General features: G+C 38.4%; 1 protein-coding gene across 10 annotated transcripts in view; it reads right to left on the reverse strand.

The window, feature by feature from the left end:
• The window catches only part of eys (eyes shut homolog), a 259,849-nt gene that overhangs the window by 65,677 nt on the left and 177,003 nt on the right, over positions 1–17,169 (reverse strand). For all 10 annotated transcript variants that reach the window (XM_061690335.1, XM_061690334.1, XM_061690329.1 and 7 more), the window contains 6 exons: positions 16,921–17,111; positions 16,658–16,749; positions 12,644–12,794; positions 12,026–12,138; positions 11,598–11,767; positions 5,665–5,829 (listed from right to left, as the gene is read on the reverse strand). In XM_061690335.1, coding sequence (XP_061546319.1) covers positions 5,665–5,829; positions 11,598–11,767; positions 12,026–12,138; positions 12,644–12,794; positions 16,658–16,749; positions 16,921–17,111 — 882 coding nt within the window. The remainder of the gene's footprint in view (positions 1–5,664; positions 5,830–11,597; positions 11,768–12,025; positions 12,139–12,643; positions 12,795–16,657; positions 16,750–16,920; positions 17,112–17,169) is intronic.

Raw genomic sequence — 17,169 nt, forward strand, 5'->3', positions numbered from 1 at the left:
TGTGGGAGGAAACCGGAGTGCCTGGAGAAAACCCATGCAGGTACGAGGAGAACACGCAAACTCCACACAGGCGGGGCCAGGGATTGAACCCCGCTCCTCAGAACTGTGAGCATACGCTCTAACCAGTTGTCCACCGTGCCTCCTTTTGACTTACAATTGTCAAATGTCCAAATACTTTTCACCCCTACCATAACTTACTGTACCTTGTCAATAAACCATTCCGGTTCGAATAATGAGGTCAGTTAAAATGAAATGGTTGGCTTAAGTTGGTAACTGTCTTTTGAATGTTATTCACTCTGTAAGAAAAAGTTATAATAACGTCATTAGAATGTCTCAATTACTGTTCCGGACACAAACAATTTGACCATAATAACAATAAATCTGCGACCTGTGTTCTGTGCGAAAAAAAAGAAAAGATGGATGACGATAAATCCAATCTCTCTCTCATGAGAGACAATAACTACTAATGCCCGCGTCTGTCCTGCGTTTAACTTTTTTTCTTCAATGTTAAAATGATTCCAAAAAGAAAAGTCTTAGCCCAAGAATTTTGCACAGCACACAGCTAGATAAATCATACTCATTTTACATGGCTCAAACTTTCTCAACCCTCCGAAAAGTGACCAGAAATTGAGTGACCCCAAAACAATGCTCTATTGTTACGAGGCTCTGCACCGTGATGTCTGGCCTACCCATCAGAATGTCCCTGTGCTACAAAAGATAGAGTGTATACATGGGTGAGCAGGTGTAGGGAGCAAAAGAGCTGGGAGGACAATGTGGACATTGTTAATGTTAAGGGTCAGCTCAATCCTTGCTGCCTTCACTCCATCAGCAAGCAACTCCTGCCTTTGTCCGTAGATTGGTTTGTTTGGTTTTATTTATTTGTTTTGTTCTGTAGGTTTGGAAACACAAGTCCCACATCATTTACACTGCCGCTGCCACAGTTCCCCGCAATAGTGACAGATGAGACACAATTTTCAGGTTACCCTCTAAAATCACACAACTGAATGGTCTTCATATTAAATGACAAGTTTCATAAAAGGATACGTCATCACTAATCCTTTTCTGCTTGTGAGCACCTAGAAAGTTAACTATGACCAATTCCCCTTCACTAGTTTTGCTTTTTCTATATTTGATGTGACACCACAAACAGCTTGCTAATGTAGAATTCTGCAGCCTTTAACCACATTTTCAAAGCCACCATGCAATCGATGGAAAATAAATTGCTTCAGTAGTATTCAGAGGTGGCAAAAGTACTCATACTCTGTACTTAAGTCAAAGAACAAATACTTGTGTAAAAACCTATCCATCCATCCATCCATCCATTTTCTTTTCCAATTATCCTCACTAGGGTCGCAGGCTGCTGGAGCCTATCCCAGCTAACTTCGGGCGGAGGTGGGGTACACCCTGAACTGGTCGCCAGCCAATCACAGGCCATATAGAAACAAACAACCATTCACACTCACATTCACACCTATGGGCAATTTAGAGTCTTCAATCAACCTACCAGGCATGTTTTTGGGATGTAGGAGGAAACCGGAGTGCCCAACCAGGCACGGGGAGAACATGCCAACTCTACACAGGTGGGGCCGGGATTTGAACCCCGGTCCCCAGAACTGCGAGGCAGATGTGCTAGCCAGTCGCCAACCGTGCCAGCAAAAAACCTAGCAAAAGTTAAAACCAAAAAACAACAAAAAACTCCAAATTAGCTAATGATAACTGAAAATTTACACCTTAATTGTGTTTTTTCAGATTCGACAGAATTTTAACACCAGAATCTTGTGGTTTTTAGGCCGGTACAAGACACAAGGCATTCAGCACAAATCATTCTTGGAGCCAACAACATCAAACAATTCTCTTAAATAAGGCCACGGATGAGGAATATCTTGCATCTCCAAATCTGTTGCCGTCAAAGTTAATTCTCCTTGGTTCGCATTCCTTCATGTCGCTGCTGTCCCTTTTCCCCCTGCATTGTACGACCACAATCAAATCAATCAATCAATCAATCAATCAATCACCTTCACCTCTTTCTATTTACATCTTTTTTGCGTTGTGTCCTCATTTGTTGAGGTTAAAAAAATAAAAATTAAAACAGTGGAAAGTACTGATATCTGTTTTGAAATTAAGGGCATAAAAGAAAAAACGTTTTCAGAAAAATAAATCTTGTAGTAAAGTACAGAAACCTGAAAAATGTATTTATGTCCGGTAAGAAAGTACTGTATTTGTGCTTTGCTAATTCCCACCACTGATATTATTAGTACGAGGGCTTAGACAACTTCAGATTTTTCACAGTCGACACTAATGTGATGAAAGTTAAGTCGACGTCGACTTGACATGGGCTGGGTGAAGCCAGCTGTGGCTTGCTGGTATTTCCAGTTAGAGAAAGAAATTCTCTCGCTCGGTGTGCTTATCACCAGGGCAGCCAGGTAACGTTTGCGCAACTTGGCCAAATGGGGAAATCTGTCCTAATTTATTCTGGGCCCACCACAGCAGCGGATTCTGCTTGGTGGGCATTTGCTGTGTTTGTCAATAATCACCGAGCTCCTGGTGTGTGCTGGAATAATTCCCGCTCTCCTTCCACTTTGATAATGCGAGCCGAAAAGTTGTTCAAAATCCTGCTGGATCCTGCTTTTCTTCCCCTTCCCTGGCTGCCCCTCACTTAACAAAACTGTTCATTCACAAATAGAAGACAATTTAAATTAATCAAGGTGACACACTCATGATTAGCAACTAGTCGACATGAAACGACAGTTTGACCAATGAACGACTTGACCAACAGAAAAAAATCCAGAGACCAAAACAAAAACATAGCGAGACAAAAAGCTCAGTTGATACAACCCTAAATTAGTATTTTCTATTTTGTGTGTTTTACATTCTTCCACAAGGGTTTAATGAGAAGCTATAGAGGAAAATGGTATATATAAAACTAACAACTTATTGCCAAAAGCACTAGTCATCGAAGACAAGGTGCTTAAAGTTTAGTACCACTTTAGTTACTTGAGTAACTTCTTTTTATAGTTACATGAAAAAATGAAAATGCTAAAATGTTATTTAAAAAAAGTATTTGTACTGTCTTTTTTGATTTTTTATGATTTAATTTTGTTTATACCTGGAACACATTAATTTTGCTGATATTTTATTGTTGTACTTTGAAAGAGTCTACAGACATTTTCCATTATTATCATTATGAGTCATATTTCCTTTTTTAATAAAAAAAAGAAGAAAAGAGAATTCACGCTGAAATCATCATCTATTGCCTCGTGGGGTTTGTTTAGTTATCAAATATGGTTCCTTACCAGATGAAGCATTACCGGTACATACTGTAGCTACATTTGCATTCATAGGCATACAGTTCAATGCTGGTTAAATGCATTAAACCAGAAAACTAAACAGATTCTTGTGAGGGCAACCATAGCAACAAGACACAAGTGATCATCTTTAATCAGCACAGCCAGGAAGGTGTTTCCAGATGTGCTCCTCGACCTCCTCTGTAGAAGGACAAAGAAAGGGGCGGCGAGGGGTGAGGAGACACAAGGCGGACAAAGGACTCAGACACGCTCATCTACGGTCCCGAGAGGTCGTGTTAGAAAAGGTCTTTATATGGATGGAAGGGAAGGAAGGAAGGGAAGGAAGAAGAAAAGCTGTTCTTCTCTTCTAATGTTGGAGCACACCAGGAATCATAACTGGAGTTTATTGCAGTCAAGGTAGAAATTTGCCATCTTGGGACAATTTTCAAATTTAAAAAAGTGTTGTTTTGACCATAGCTATCAATGTGCATGTTCTTAAAAATGACACTGTTATTGTTTCAATGAAAACAATTGTTTTTCCTGCATATGAATGGATGCACGGCAGTTTGTGCGCATGTTCAGTCATCTGTATTTGAAACGTAAATAGCTGGGATAGGCTGCAGCACGCCCACGACCCTAGTGAGGATAAGCGGTACGGAAAATGGGTGGATGGATGGATAAACATGATGTGATTTATCCATCCATTTTCCATTCCGCTGCTGTGTGAACATACGGTTTAAAAACCCTTTCCCAAACATTTTAGGTCACGCATCCCTTTCAACATCCCGACAGAATTGCCAAATTCGTCTCCCCTGCATACACCTTCAGAAAATTTCAAAATCAATAAAGCATCCAATTTAATCCACCAAATATGAACAAGTGAAGTTAAACATTTGATAGAGGAAATAATTCATAGTTAACGTTTTTATTTTTTGGAACAAAATCACAAAACTATGCCAATGTGGAATTATTATTTCAGTCTTATGTCAATCCCTGCCTCGGACGACTGCTTGCATGACGCAGGTTTAAACAGTTTCTGGGATTGTCAACACTGAAATATGCTGGAGGCTCCTTGCAAGATTTGGAAGTGGTAGTTGGGGATTAATGGCCTGCTCAATGCTGAGATGCACAAGCATTACCCATCGTTAAATACCATGAGATGAGATGTGCCTCATTGACCCCATATTGCACCCGGAACTTCAGCTACGAGAAGAAAAAAAGAGGCTTGCAACAGATGTTAAGAAGCCCACAATCAGTGTTGTACCTGAACGAGTTGAATGAACGAAAGTTCATGAACTCGTTCATATTTTGTGCGAACGTGAACGGAACGTAGTTCATTTTTGCCTCATGAACGTAACTGAGAATGCCGTGATTTGCCATCAAAGAATTGTTTTCGAACAAAAGTTCATTTTCATTCAAGAGTGCCAAGTTTTGTTAGGTACTTACAGGAAAAACCCGTCTGAACAGACTATATAGGAGCCATTCATATGTCAGCGGATCAAAACTGTATTTGTCAACCGAATCAGTGCAACCGCACCATTTATGGCAGGCATGTCGCAGCTGCGTGAGGATGCGAGGTGCGTTCAGGGACACTGCAAGTGAATGGGAGTGAATGTGTTCTTCGGTGGTTCTTTTGTAAAACAGTACATAATTATAAAAATGTATTAGGCCTGCTAGAAAAATAATTTTTTTGTATCAGAATGCTTTAGTTAAAACTCCGTATGATCACACATAGATAAAAAAACAAGTCGCATTCCTATTCACACTATATGGGCATTTAGGAGTCTTAATTTGCTTTCGGGGTATGGGAAGAAACCAGAAAGAAATTGGTGCAAACGAACCCCCATCTTTTGACTGTGAGGCATGCATCCTTAACAAAAGACCACTGTGATGCCACCAATATTACTATTAAAGGCAAATACTACTACTACTACTAATAAAAAATTAGCCCAATGTCTCCAATACAACTTTCTGGGATGCTGTTTACAAAAACCACTGGCACTTATAGTTTATCAGTATTCAGATCAATGCTTACTGCATTACAACAACAATGGCAACTTAGCTTTTACCACTAAAAGGCTGTAGAGTTACAGTTATAGAATTTAGAAAAGTTTAGTTTTGAAGGTGGATTTAAAAAATATATTTTTTTTTACTTGGAGTACTGATTTGAGTTCAGATGAACGCAGCCCCCTTTGGACATTAATATTACAACGATGAAAAACACTAGGTAATTTGCACTTGCAAGGATATCTTCAAAGAAAAAGCAATATTAAACACAATCAACTTAATTGGATTGTACAGAAATGCATATTTTTCTGTTTTATTTGTGCTTGCCGCAGTGCTCCAGTTTTTTCAGACATAAAAATTAGACTGTACTCACTGTAGAGGATGGTGCCCTGTGTAGATCGAGTTTTCAGAGTCAAATGGAGAATAACGGTGGTGTCCTTGACATGAGTGCTGGTGTCAGAGGACTGGAGAACGGTTATGAGAGGTTCCAGCTCCAAATAAGATGTGCCATCAAAAGATGGGATATACACTTTGGAATCTGGAAAAACAAAAACATAAATTCCTCATTTAGGAGGTAACATGTTTGAATATTCTGAAGAACATCTGAAGCAATGAATGGCCAGAACATGAGGCCACAACATTTGCATATCACCGTATCACAACAAAGTTATATACAACAACTGTAAAAAACATTCTGCCTTTACAAAAATAATAAGTCAGAGGAATAACTTTTCTAATGCGTTATCATGCGTGTACGTGTATATGGTGTAGTTGTTTGGACCCTCGAATGTTAAGTAAGCAAAATAGAATATTTATCAGTATGCCTGTGAATATTTTATTCATCCAGGTTATTTCATTCTTAGGGCATTGAATCAATGGCAACTAGACTGTTCCGTTTGTCCTACAAAAGGTTTCGCCCATCAATCGAGCAGGCTTCATCAGTACATGCACTTAGGCTAGATAGGAGAGCTCTAACCTGTTAAGAGATTGTTTCCCAACCTTAGCGTAGATGGACTCACACGGCTCTTTCAAACCATCTGTCTTCTCTGTCCCGAATAGCTACATTTTTGTCCTCAAAAGAGTGTTTTATTTCTCTTTGAGGTGCAGGAAGACAGCTGAGCCTTGACAATGTTGTGAGATGCGCCTTTTCAGTGGCTGTTTGGTTTCCCCATTGTATACATGCAGTGCAGACTGCAACCACAATAACAAACCAAGATGATTTTTTTTTTTCAACACAGATGTCATTTGATAGGTCTGGTGTACCTAATGCTGTGGCCAGCAGATGTTCTTTAACCGACCTCCAGTGAAGTTGACAGGTCTCTGCATGCGCTGACAGTTTGCCAATTAGCAGTCAGCAATGCTCTGTTCTGTTAAGGCTACATGAGTTGTTATTTGCCCCTGGATGACGAAGGCTATGACTTGAAGGCGAGCTGAAGGAGGTCCCCACTCGGTCATCAGCTCCACAAGACAGCGGTGACATTGTGGTGAGGTGCTTGAAAGCATGATAAGAGATTACAAAATGGCCAGCTTCAGCTCAGGGAGTTGTAACCGCAGTGTCTGACACAACACACATTTTTTTGCATTTTATTTTATTGTTTTAGATGACAGCGTATGATGGCGGCACGGTGACCGACTGGTTAGAGCGTCAGCCTCACAGTTCTGAGGAGCGGGGTTCAATCCCCGGCCCCGCCTGTGTGGAGTTTGCATGTTCTCCCCGTGCCTGCGTGGGTTTTCTCCGGGCACTCCGGTTTCCTCCCACATCCCAAAACATGCATGAATTGGAGACTCTAAATTGCCCGTAGGTGTGCATGTGAGTGCGAATGGTTGTTTGTTTGTATGTGCCCTGCGATTGGCTGGCAACCAGTTCAGGGTGTACCCCGCCTCCTGCCTGATGACAGCTGGGATAGGCTCCAGCACGCCCGCGACCCTAGTGAGGAGAAGCGGCTCAGAAAATGGATGGATGGATGGATGGACAGCGTATGATATAACAGTGACATTTTTATGTTAAAAAAATAGGGCAAGAACAACTTAGGTAATCCCACCAAAACTACAGAACTATTTCTTAATGGCTCATGTGCTTTAAAATTAAAAAATGAAATCTCTTTTTCAATGACAATGAACCAAATCACACAGATGACAGTCTGCTTAATTCATTATGAAATAACTGAAATAAATATGTTTGCACGGCTGCACAATTTATGTTTATTTATTTAGTTTGTCTTTTTTAATACTTGCCTATACAATTAAGAATGTTAATGCCATTCAACTCTGGACTACAGTATGAATCAGCGGTGTTGAAAGCGTGTTCAAAACTGTCAGGTGCTTATTAGACAGTCTGGCAAACAAATGAGTCACTTTTATGATGTTTTCCCCTTTTTAATACATGAAGTGACAATCCAAAGCAACTGCAAAGCAGGCTCCTTTGTTGGGGATTTTATTTCCGCATAACATTTGTGATGTCTAAGTCTGGCGGTCTAATGTCGGCACCCTGCAGGTCTGTGCTGTATCTCAGGCCGATGCTTTGTGGATGACTTAACGTTTCAAATCAAAATAGCGAAGAATACGGTCATTCCAGTCAGAGTTTTAAGATATGATAAATTGTTTCTTCAAAGATGAGTTGGATGGTCCTAGATCTTCCAAAGACATTGTGTCAACTCTGCAAGTAGTCCATTGCAAGCTACGTGATCACAGGATTAGTTGGGGACTAAATGGCTTTGAGGGAAAGATGTAGTCATAAAAGACAAAATCACTGAGGCAGGAAATTATTCAGTCTGTATTGATTATGACCTCCTTCTACGGCTCATTACCTTATGTCCTTATTTCTTGAATATCTGAAGGTCTGATGTAGGATGTTGGCTGAGAATGGATCATTCACATGAAAGGTGATTGCAGGTTTGTCCCATTTATGTCTTTTCAAAAAGTTCTACCTCATCAGGAGGTTTTTTTTCAAAGTGTATGGTACCTTGTGCTATTCTGTGTCATGCATTAATGTAACCTATTTCCAAAATATGTAGGGCATGTCTTTTTGTTCTTGCGTCATCTTCCAAGAACCGCAGACTTAAAAAAAAACAAAAAAAAAAACAAGTAGACATTTCAGGTGTGAAAAGCATTCCAGTCAGGGGCCTCTTAAATCTGGATTCATTCTGACAGCTAGCAGGAGGCAGCACCAAATGGTTACCAAAAGAATTCTAAACAATAGGTTTATTTGGGAAAAACGAGAGCTCCGGTAGCATTTCAAGCTGATCCTTGTTTTGGAGTAGGTATTGCAAAAAGGCAAAGAGAAAACAAACGTGCAGTGTTAAACTTTTGTGCGGTATGCTGAAGTTCTGCATGATATGCTGACATTTTCAGTGATCTCACATATGAAGATAAAATTTTTGGGCAACTTTTAAGACATTTATGCCCAAATTCTGGTCAAATTCAAATTTCAAGGTTCTACTTGATTAATATTTTGCAGTATTATACAGTTTTTTTAAAAATATTCAATTGATTTGACTCAATAATGGTGAAAATGTTCTGTAACATTCTAACAGATAGGCCTTTATCCAAATTGTCTGTCAAGGATTTTGTTTCGTAATTGCCTGTGTTTCTAAGTGAGAAGGAAATTTGCCATACTTGGTATCACCAAAGATATTACAAGTTTTTGTGTCTTTTTTTGCAGCCAGAATAAGACGAGCAACATCCAGAGTGGCAACAGACAAGCAAAGATAAGAGGATTGTGAACATCTGAGGAATTGACTAACCATTTCAGTCTTCTGACTAATTATTCAAGGGGACTTAATCATCATTCATAGTTAGACACAAATAACTTATTGCAACAAAATAGCCCCAGCTCAGCTCAGTCTCGTGAACTGATCAAGTGGCTAAATGTGAAAGAGCAGTAAGCATACGTTTCTCTTTCATGACCTAATGCTGTATACCAGGGTTTCCAAAATGGCCGCACAGAGCCATCTAGCAGGTGCACTAGATTAAAAGTGTAATGGAGGTTTGGTATAATAATTACACGAAAAATGTTTTTTTTTTTTTTTTTTTTTTTACAAAACTGTTTACTATGAGCAATTCCACTGTAAAATGTTATTTCTAAAAAAATGAACAGTTAAAAGAAGGTCGCTAATATGTACTTCATATATAGAATCAGCAATCTCGCTAAGTGCGCCAAGCTTGTGGCAGCTATTTTGTACATTTATTTTATTGCATCTAGTGATCATGTTTTCATGATTACCGAAGATGAAATGGAGTTTGATTTGACTGTGTGTGTAGGACAGGGAGAGTGCCATCTTAATTGGGATGTTGAAGGCCATACAACATTTGGGAAATGTTGCTGTATACAATCACCATTTAAAGGTGTGTTTCAAGAAATAAGAGTATTGTAGCAAATTTACTTCATTTCAGTAATTCAATACAAAAAGTGAAACTAAATATACACGTAGATTCATTAAACAAATACGAAAATACTTTTCAGAAGGCTGCATTTCTACCTAATTTCTGTATTAAAAATCACTTTTATTGTTTCTCATATTTACATTTCTTAAGATGGTAAATCTGTTTTTGTTAGCTGTAAACTATAATTAAAAAAAATTCATGAAATACTTCAATATGTGTGGAGTGAATCTATAGAAAAATGAGTTTTACTTTTTCAATTGAACCACTGAAATAAATTAAGGTGTACATACACAATGTTCTAATTTATTGATATGCACCAGCATGTATTGTGGGGGAAAATCAATTCTCCAAAACAAAAAATAAATAAAAGAGTTGAAAACAAAGATATAGCACTAAAAATAGTCATAATTTAACTTTAGCTACTGTACTGGTTTTGCCATTTTGTGGAATCAGAGGCAACACAACCACCAGCATAGGACTGCTATAGTAACAAAAAAACATATACTGTACATTTTTTTAGAGTACATTTTGTGTTTGTCACAGTATTTCGAATACCATGTGAAACAGACACTGCAAATAAATATTAAAAAACATGTAAATTGGGTGCCTACTTGGAGCAGTTGTGGATTTGCGCGCCCACATGCTGCTGTAAGGCTTTTAACAAATAAATAGGACAGATTTGGCAATGAAACCAGATATCAATGCATAAATACATTTTACATGACTATGCCTTCACAGAGGCAAGCATATGTGTCGGCACATCGTATGTATGTTATTGATATCAGTTTTATTTTACAATAATGTAAGCAGCCTATGCATGTGTGCCCTGGATATAAGCATGCAAGGGTTACAGGATGCAAGTCAGCATTTCATTTCGAAGACAAACAAGTCAATGTTATTTGTTCCATGCAGAGATGACATCTGGATAAACAACGTAGAGCAGAGATGACTTTGTTTCTTCTTCTCTTGTGGCTATCACTTAATTTAACGGGATGTGAGGACAAGGTTGTCGGCGAGCAAAGCTGCTATGGCGACACGTGCAAAGGCTTTGTCAGCATGTAAACAGCCCATGGACTTCTTCTACAGGCCATCGCAATCAGCGGCTGCAAAGCACAGCAATGGATGAGTGCTCATATGAGATTGGACTGCGTTAAACCTGACAGACTGCATGGAATGCTTTTGAGGAGGGACAGTTCGTACAAAGTCAGCAGAAATTAATCTGAAGTCCCACTGCTGATCTTTAAAGGGAGACTTCATGGGTCTGAGAATTTGTTGGCTAAGCAAGAATCTCCTTTATGGCCATGTGAGAAAACGGAAGTTTTACGTTGTATAAGAATTGCTCACATATTTTTATGTTTCACTCTTAATGTAGATAAAATAATTGTCATTAAAGTTACAGAACTAGGGGATCCTATAAGATTATTGCTGTGTTGGTATGAATCTTTTTTTTTTTTTTTTGTAAAGGCAGAATCGTTCTTTTGTTGTGGATGTTTTGTGCATTTTTGTTTTTCTACTTTTTTAAAACTTGTCCAGTAAAGCATGTCGTAAAAATAATCATTTGGACAGGGGTGAGAGTTTGCACAGAATTGACCAAGCGCCGCAAGGTCGCATTCTCATTCAGGAATGGTTCAAGCTGATTATATGGATCTTTCATTTCATTAATCATGTCCTGAATAATTCACACCACTCAAAATTCCTAATACAGTGGACTCTATTCTGCCTCAATGTGAAACCTATTTCCCAAAGAGGCTCAGCATATATTAACCAGCATTACTTGTGGGCTGCCTCTTGAACATACATACCACTGCGGAGGTCACAATAGAGGAGCTTTACAGGCTTTTTTTTTCTTTTTTAACTTGAGTGTGCAAAGTGGGAAACAGTCTCAGCTCACAACAACAAGAAAAATAAAATACAGTACAACACCTTTCTCACAAAATGTTCCAGTAAAATGAAGCGGGCAGAGGCAGGAAGGCGCTTCTTTGCCAGGTTGTTGCAGCTCATGACATGTTCCCCCATTGAGGCAAACACCATCACCACAAGTTTCATGCTGGGAGTGTTTTGGTGCTTGAGCAGGAGATGGGGTTGTGTTCACACTGTTGGTCAGTTAAATGAAAACTGAGTCATTCATGATGGTCAGCAGGCAAAGTATATGATGTCTTAAAAAAACAACAACAACTTCAATCCATCCAATATCACTCAAATATATACTAAAATGTAATAAAATCAACAATTAATTATAACAGCAACATGATCAAACTTAGAAAATTCATACTAATTCAAAACTTACTTTCTTGCTCTGCTTTAGAGATGGCTTATTAAGAGACAACAAGTGATGTGTGGAAATCCTTTACCTGCATGCACCTATGTTGCTGCTGGTGATGGCATCAGATGTGTACAACCCCCTGACTTGATTAAATTCAATGATTTCAATGCAGCCAGTAAAGTTGTAGAAAGGCTTTGCTCTCTAAAGAAGAAAAATATAGATTTCTTTTCAACAGTTTATATCCCAACATAAACTCTTTATTGTGATGTACTTGCAAGAGTATACACTGTTCAATTGCATTCATTCCTTCAGAAGTGATGGCACGACAGATAGGAATTCATTTTTTAGCCATTAATAAGATTTTTCAATCATTCTCACATTTTGGCTCTGTCACCCAAAAAAAAAAAAGTGTAGATTTAGATTTCCCCCCCCCCCCCCCATCTAATTATTGTGCTCCTTTTGTCCAATACATGTTTGCCATATTTTCCAGCCATTTAGGGATTACCGGTAATGCTTTTACAGAAGCCAGTGTATAATATTTAGTGAACAGAAATATGTTGCTTTCATCAAGCAGTAATAAAATCTAATTTTAAATGAGAGAGTTAAATTTGCATCTTAATATTTTCTTCAATGAACAGTGATGTATTCATTGGTTTTTCAAAGACCCTTTCTTGGAGAAACATGATGAGAGCTTATGAAATCTTACCTGAATGGCCAAGTATTGTTGTGGCAGACCGCCTGTGAAGATATGGTTTGTTCTTTGTATCATGTGTCCCAACCTGTAATTACTTGCTGCACTTTTGATTCTCTCATGACCGGAAAGAGCTATTTCAGCCTCACAAGGAGCCAGGTGTTGTCTAACAAGAAGTGAGAAACATAAGGGCAATTATGGAGACGGTCACGATGATACCCTTGTAAGTCTACCCTATGTCCTTCCAAACACGTAATTCTGCTTAGGACCCCACCGAGCCTTTGTTTTGAAGATGAGAAATGACTAACAAGATGGTGAAGATAAGAGCAGATCCTCGTTGACAACCTTGGGTAAATAACTGAATTATTATTGCAGATGATTGTCAATAAAGGTAAAATTTACAGAGTCTCAACAATAGTTTTAGGTTGAAATAGGGTGCAAAAATTTATTCGGCTATGTATAATTCTGATTCAAATGTACACATTGTTTTACCTTACCACAAGCTTTGTGAAATATTGACAGGAAATTTGCATATTGTACGTATTTGTTTGTGATATCGGAAACTTTGGCACAAACTGTTTCCACATAGACTATTCACAAAAAGGCAGGGATATTCAAGTTTTGGGTGAAATTTCAGGATGAAGCTAAAATGCACTATACCCTTTACAAGTGAACGTAATTTGACCTCTAAAATTTTGAATGCTAATGTCTTAAATGTTTAATTTTTTGGACAACAGTTCTCCAATAAGATGCTGAACATTTTCACACACGCACACACACACACACATACGCACACAAACACAGCCACTTACACACACATACACACACAAAATCTAATGATGTACACTTCTATGCCTTTCTGTGACTCTTCCAGTCTCTTTATATTTCTGTAACAACCTGCTGAAGACACTTTATGACACTTTAAGCTCAGGGGTCCAATCAGTCTGAGAAGATCCCGAAGCCTTTAAGAAGACTTGCAATGGTGAGGTACTGTTGGTCTCATGATCTAAAAATGTGACAAGCATGATGATGACGACTGTTAAAATACCAATTCTAATTGAACAAGGAAATTTATCGGACGATTCATGGATCAAACACATGTTGGGAATTTTGCTTTGTTGGAGAACACCAAGTTGTGCAAAAAGTTCAGAAACATTAAACGGTGTGACATGCAATGTACATTCAAACGTTAGAGAACGTCAAGTTAAATTAATCTGTAAAGGTTATAGTGCATTTTGGGTTCATCCTAAAATTTTACCCCAAAGTCGAATATCCCTAATTTTTGGGAATAGTGTACTTCTCCACTTAATGATAACTGTCTTCACGGCGTTCCGTTGCACTGTATATTAAATGCTGTCCCTTTTAATAATGACGTCCAAATGATGCTTTGAAGCTCTCAGTGGACCATGAAGTATACTGTATGTTACAGCTAAGAAATATCCTACAAGAACAGTAGAACTTTATTTGGGGGTTTATCTCAATCATGATGGCAGGTGTGTACTGATTACTAATCAATATGATTTTGAATGTGGCTGGTCAGGTCTGTACACACCCAAAACCCCAATTATAGTAAGTGGTTGTGCATACTTATGCAGCCACTTTGTTTTATAGTTGAATTGTATTCTCTTCCCTAAGAGATTCCCGCTTGTTTTTAATTAGGTTAGCGTTACAGGTTATAGTTCACAGTGGGACAAGTTCGGAAATTCATTTTGGTCTTTGTCTCATTCAACTTTTCGTTTTTTCTTTTTTACATTATAAAATGTTATTTTAACAGGGTTATGTAGATTTAACATACAATATACATATACAACATCCAGTGATTTTGCTTTTTTTGTTTTGTTTTACATTTACAGTTACAAACCAGGTTCTCATGGAATAGTAACAATTGCTTTAATTCTACCAACTGGTTTGTCTTTTCTCAAGCTCTCTCCTTCAGTATGGTCTCACTATTTCAGAAGCACCCAACAACTATCTGTTGCTCTCAAAAACTAAATGTCCCCTTGAAACTACGGAGAAGATAAAATAATTATATCAGTTCAGATTCAGCACTAACCATTAGCAGCTTGAAGGTATTCAGGCCACAGATTTTACCCCCCGCCTCCTGATACCTCTTGGAACCCGAGTGCAAGTAAAGAGGTCCACGCATCAATATAGGTTGATTTGTTAAGCCTTCAATTTGCAAACTGTTGCGTATGCTGGCTAAATACTCGGGGCACCTACTTCAAGCTGCATAAGTCCTTACTCAAGCGCTTGCTTGCATGGAATGCCGGTTAATTTAGAAGCAGTCTGCCAGAGCGGCCTGGCCAGCAGCCAGAGGGCAGTGTGCACACTGTCCTTGAGAAGCCAGCCCCACCAGGTCTCTATTTAACATATTGAAAAGTGTCTTTGACGGGAAGATATATTAAAAGTCTATAATGAGTTTGGCGGTGAGGATGACCATGGTGTTGTAGCTCTGGGTCAAATCAGACAAGGATGGACCGAGTCCGCTATCAGACAATTACAAAGTATTTGCTTTGTGACACCGGCAACCATTTTTCCATGCTCCTGACCCTCTAGTTATGACAGCTCACAATGTCTCCAAGGGTTCAGCACAGAACATTATGATGGATTCTCAGTGCAGTTGTATTTTTCTTGCACCGAAAAAAGGGGGTGGAGCCTTGTGGCCCTTTAATCTGATAGGCCGATCCGTATGCACTTACACATTTAGGCCAGAGCTGGTCTCTTCAGGGGGTATTGGGAGGGGAGGGGTCAACCCTGCCATCTTGCTCCAAGTTCATTATTATTATTTTTGTTTGATAACTACTAGTATCATATGACTTATGTGTTTCTTTTCAGGGTTATTTAAAAAATATATATTTATTTTTTTAATTTCTCCTTTGCTTTTCTTTAATCTACTATGGAAGTAATGCTCAAAAAGAAAAGAGAATAATGTTGCTGTTTTTAATAAAGGCACTACACTTGGACTCATCTCTCCAATGTACAAAAAGTAATTCGCTGCTTCTTTGTCATTGCACAGCAACCCTGAAATCAGTGAACAATATCATCGAGCATTTTTTTTTTTACCAGGCGCGATTCCTCTTTAACATCTTTACTACTGTGGTATACAGTATGTGAATGAGAATAAGAGGCGTGTCGGAACAACAACTCAAAATAGCGAAAAAGAAATCCAATTCTTTTTTCACTTTTATTACGTAAAGAAATTAATGCTGAGAGGCAGCCATGCTATTGTATGAAAATATGTTTTTATTATTTTTTTTCTTGTTTGTTTTCACCACAGTTGTGGGTTATGTGCCTTGCTGAAGGCCATTTAAAATCAGCAAATCACCAGCCACTAGTCCTAGTTTCCATGTTTTGGTCCTTCGTGAAAAATGTCACAGTTAATGCAAAATGAACACATACAATTAAAAATGAAAGAATATAATTGGTAAGGGCCAGCCAAAATTGTTATTAGTCTTGTGGAATTAGCAATATTATTGAGAAGTTGTAGTAAGTTTGCGCTAAGACTCAAGAACAATTTCTCAACGAATTTGCAGCCTCACTTTAAATCATTTAAACATTGATTTTGTGCTTGGCTCTTGATTGCTAATCTTTTCATAATGAAAAGCTAAAAATTAAGACTTAAGAACGGCCAATAAAGCATTCCCGTTGCACACTAATGCATTTTTAATAGCGTCGTTGTGCCACGTGTTCCAGTTCTGTTATGTCCCCTTTGTTTTTACTTTACAGTCATTATTTTGAACAAATGCTTTAACACTTGACACGAGTGGATAACTAGGGATGGGAAGTTAATACCACCTGAGGTGCTAATACTATTTGAGCATATTTTGTGTGTTACTTAAAGCTAAGAAGCTTACGATACGAATAGGCTGCTTCTTTCTCATTAAATGTAATATTATTGCCAAAGGCAGATGTGTTTATAAGCAACCCCAAGTCAGAACTCTAAATTGAAATTAACACCCCTGAACACAAGATATTCTGCAATGTGATAATCCCTCACAATGTGCTGGAATTAATTTCAAAAGAACGTACCTGATATTGACAATGTGTACATTGCCATCATCAACATGAATTTGTGTGTTAATCCATGCAACATCATCCTCTTTATTGCAGGAAAAGACATACTAAAATAAAATAGTGAGAAGAGAAACTGTGGATGTGAGGACATTCTCTATGAATTATGAATAGTACACTCATTGACACAAAATTAACACCTGCATTCCATGTAAAAGAATGCCTTAAATGCATGTGTTGATGTATTCCATATACAAGCGGTCATCATCTTAAAGTTTTACCTGTAGCATCCCATCCATGACAAAGAGTTCCATGACAATGAAATTTCTCTTAGCTGGTCCTTGGCCCACATAAATAATAGTTCCTTGGTCTGCTTGAGTCTGAAATCTCACAGTGATGTTGTTGATGGTGCTCAGGTCAATCCATCCAAACTCCAGGTAAGAATTTCCAAAATACTGGGCATACTTTGAATCTAGTGGGATACAAAAATAGAAGGTGAAATGACGGGAAAGGTTCCTGCATCTTCACTG

The sequence above is a fragment of the Phycodurus eques genome, chromosome 11, assembly GCF_024500275.1.
Source record: "Phycodurus eques isolate BA_2022a chromosome 11, UOR_Pequ_1.1, whole genome shotgun sequence".
Taxonomy (NCBI): Eukaryota; Metazoa; Chordata; class Actinopteri; order Syngnathiformes; family Syngnathidae; genus Phycodurus; species Phycodurus eques.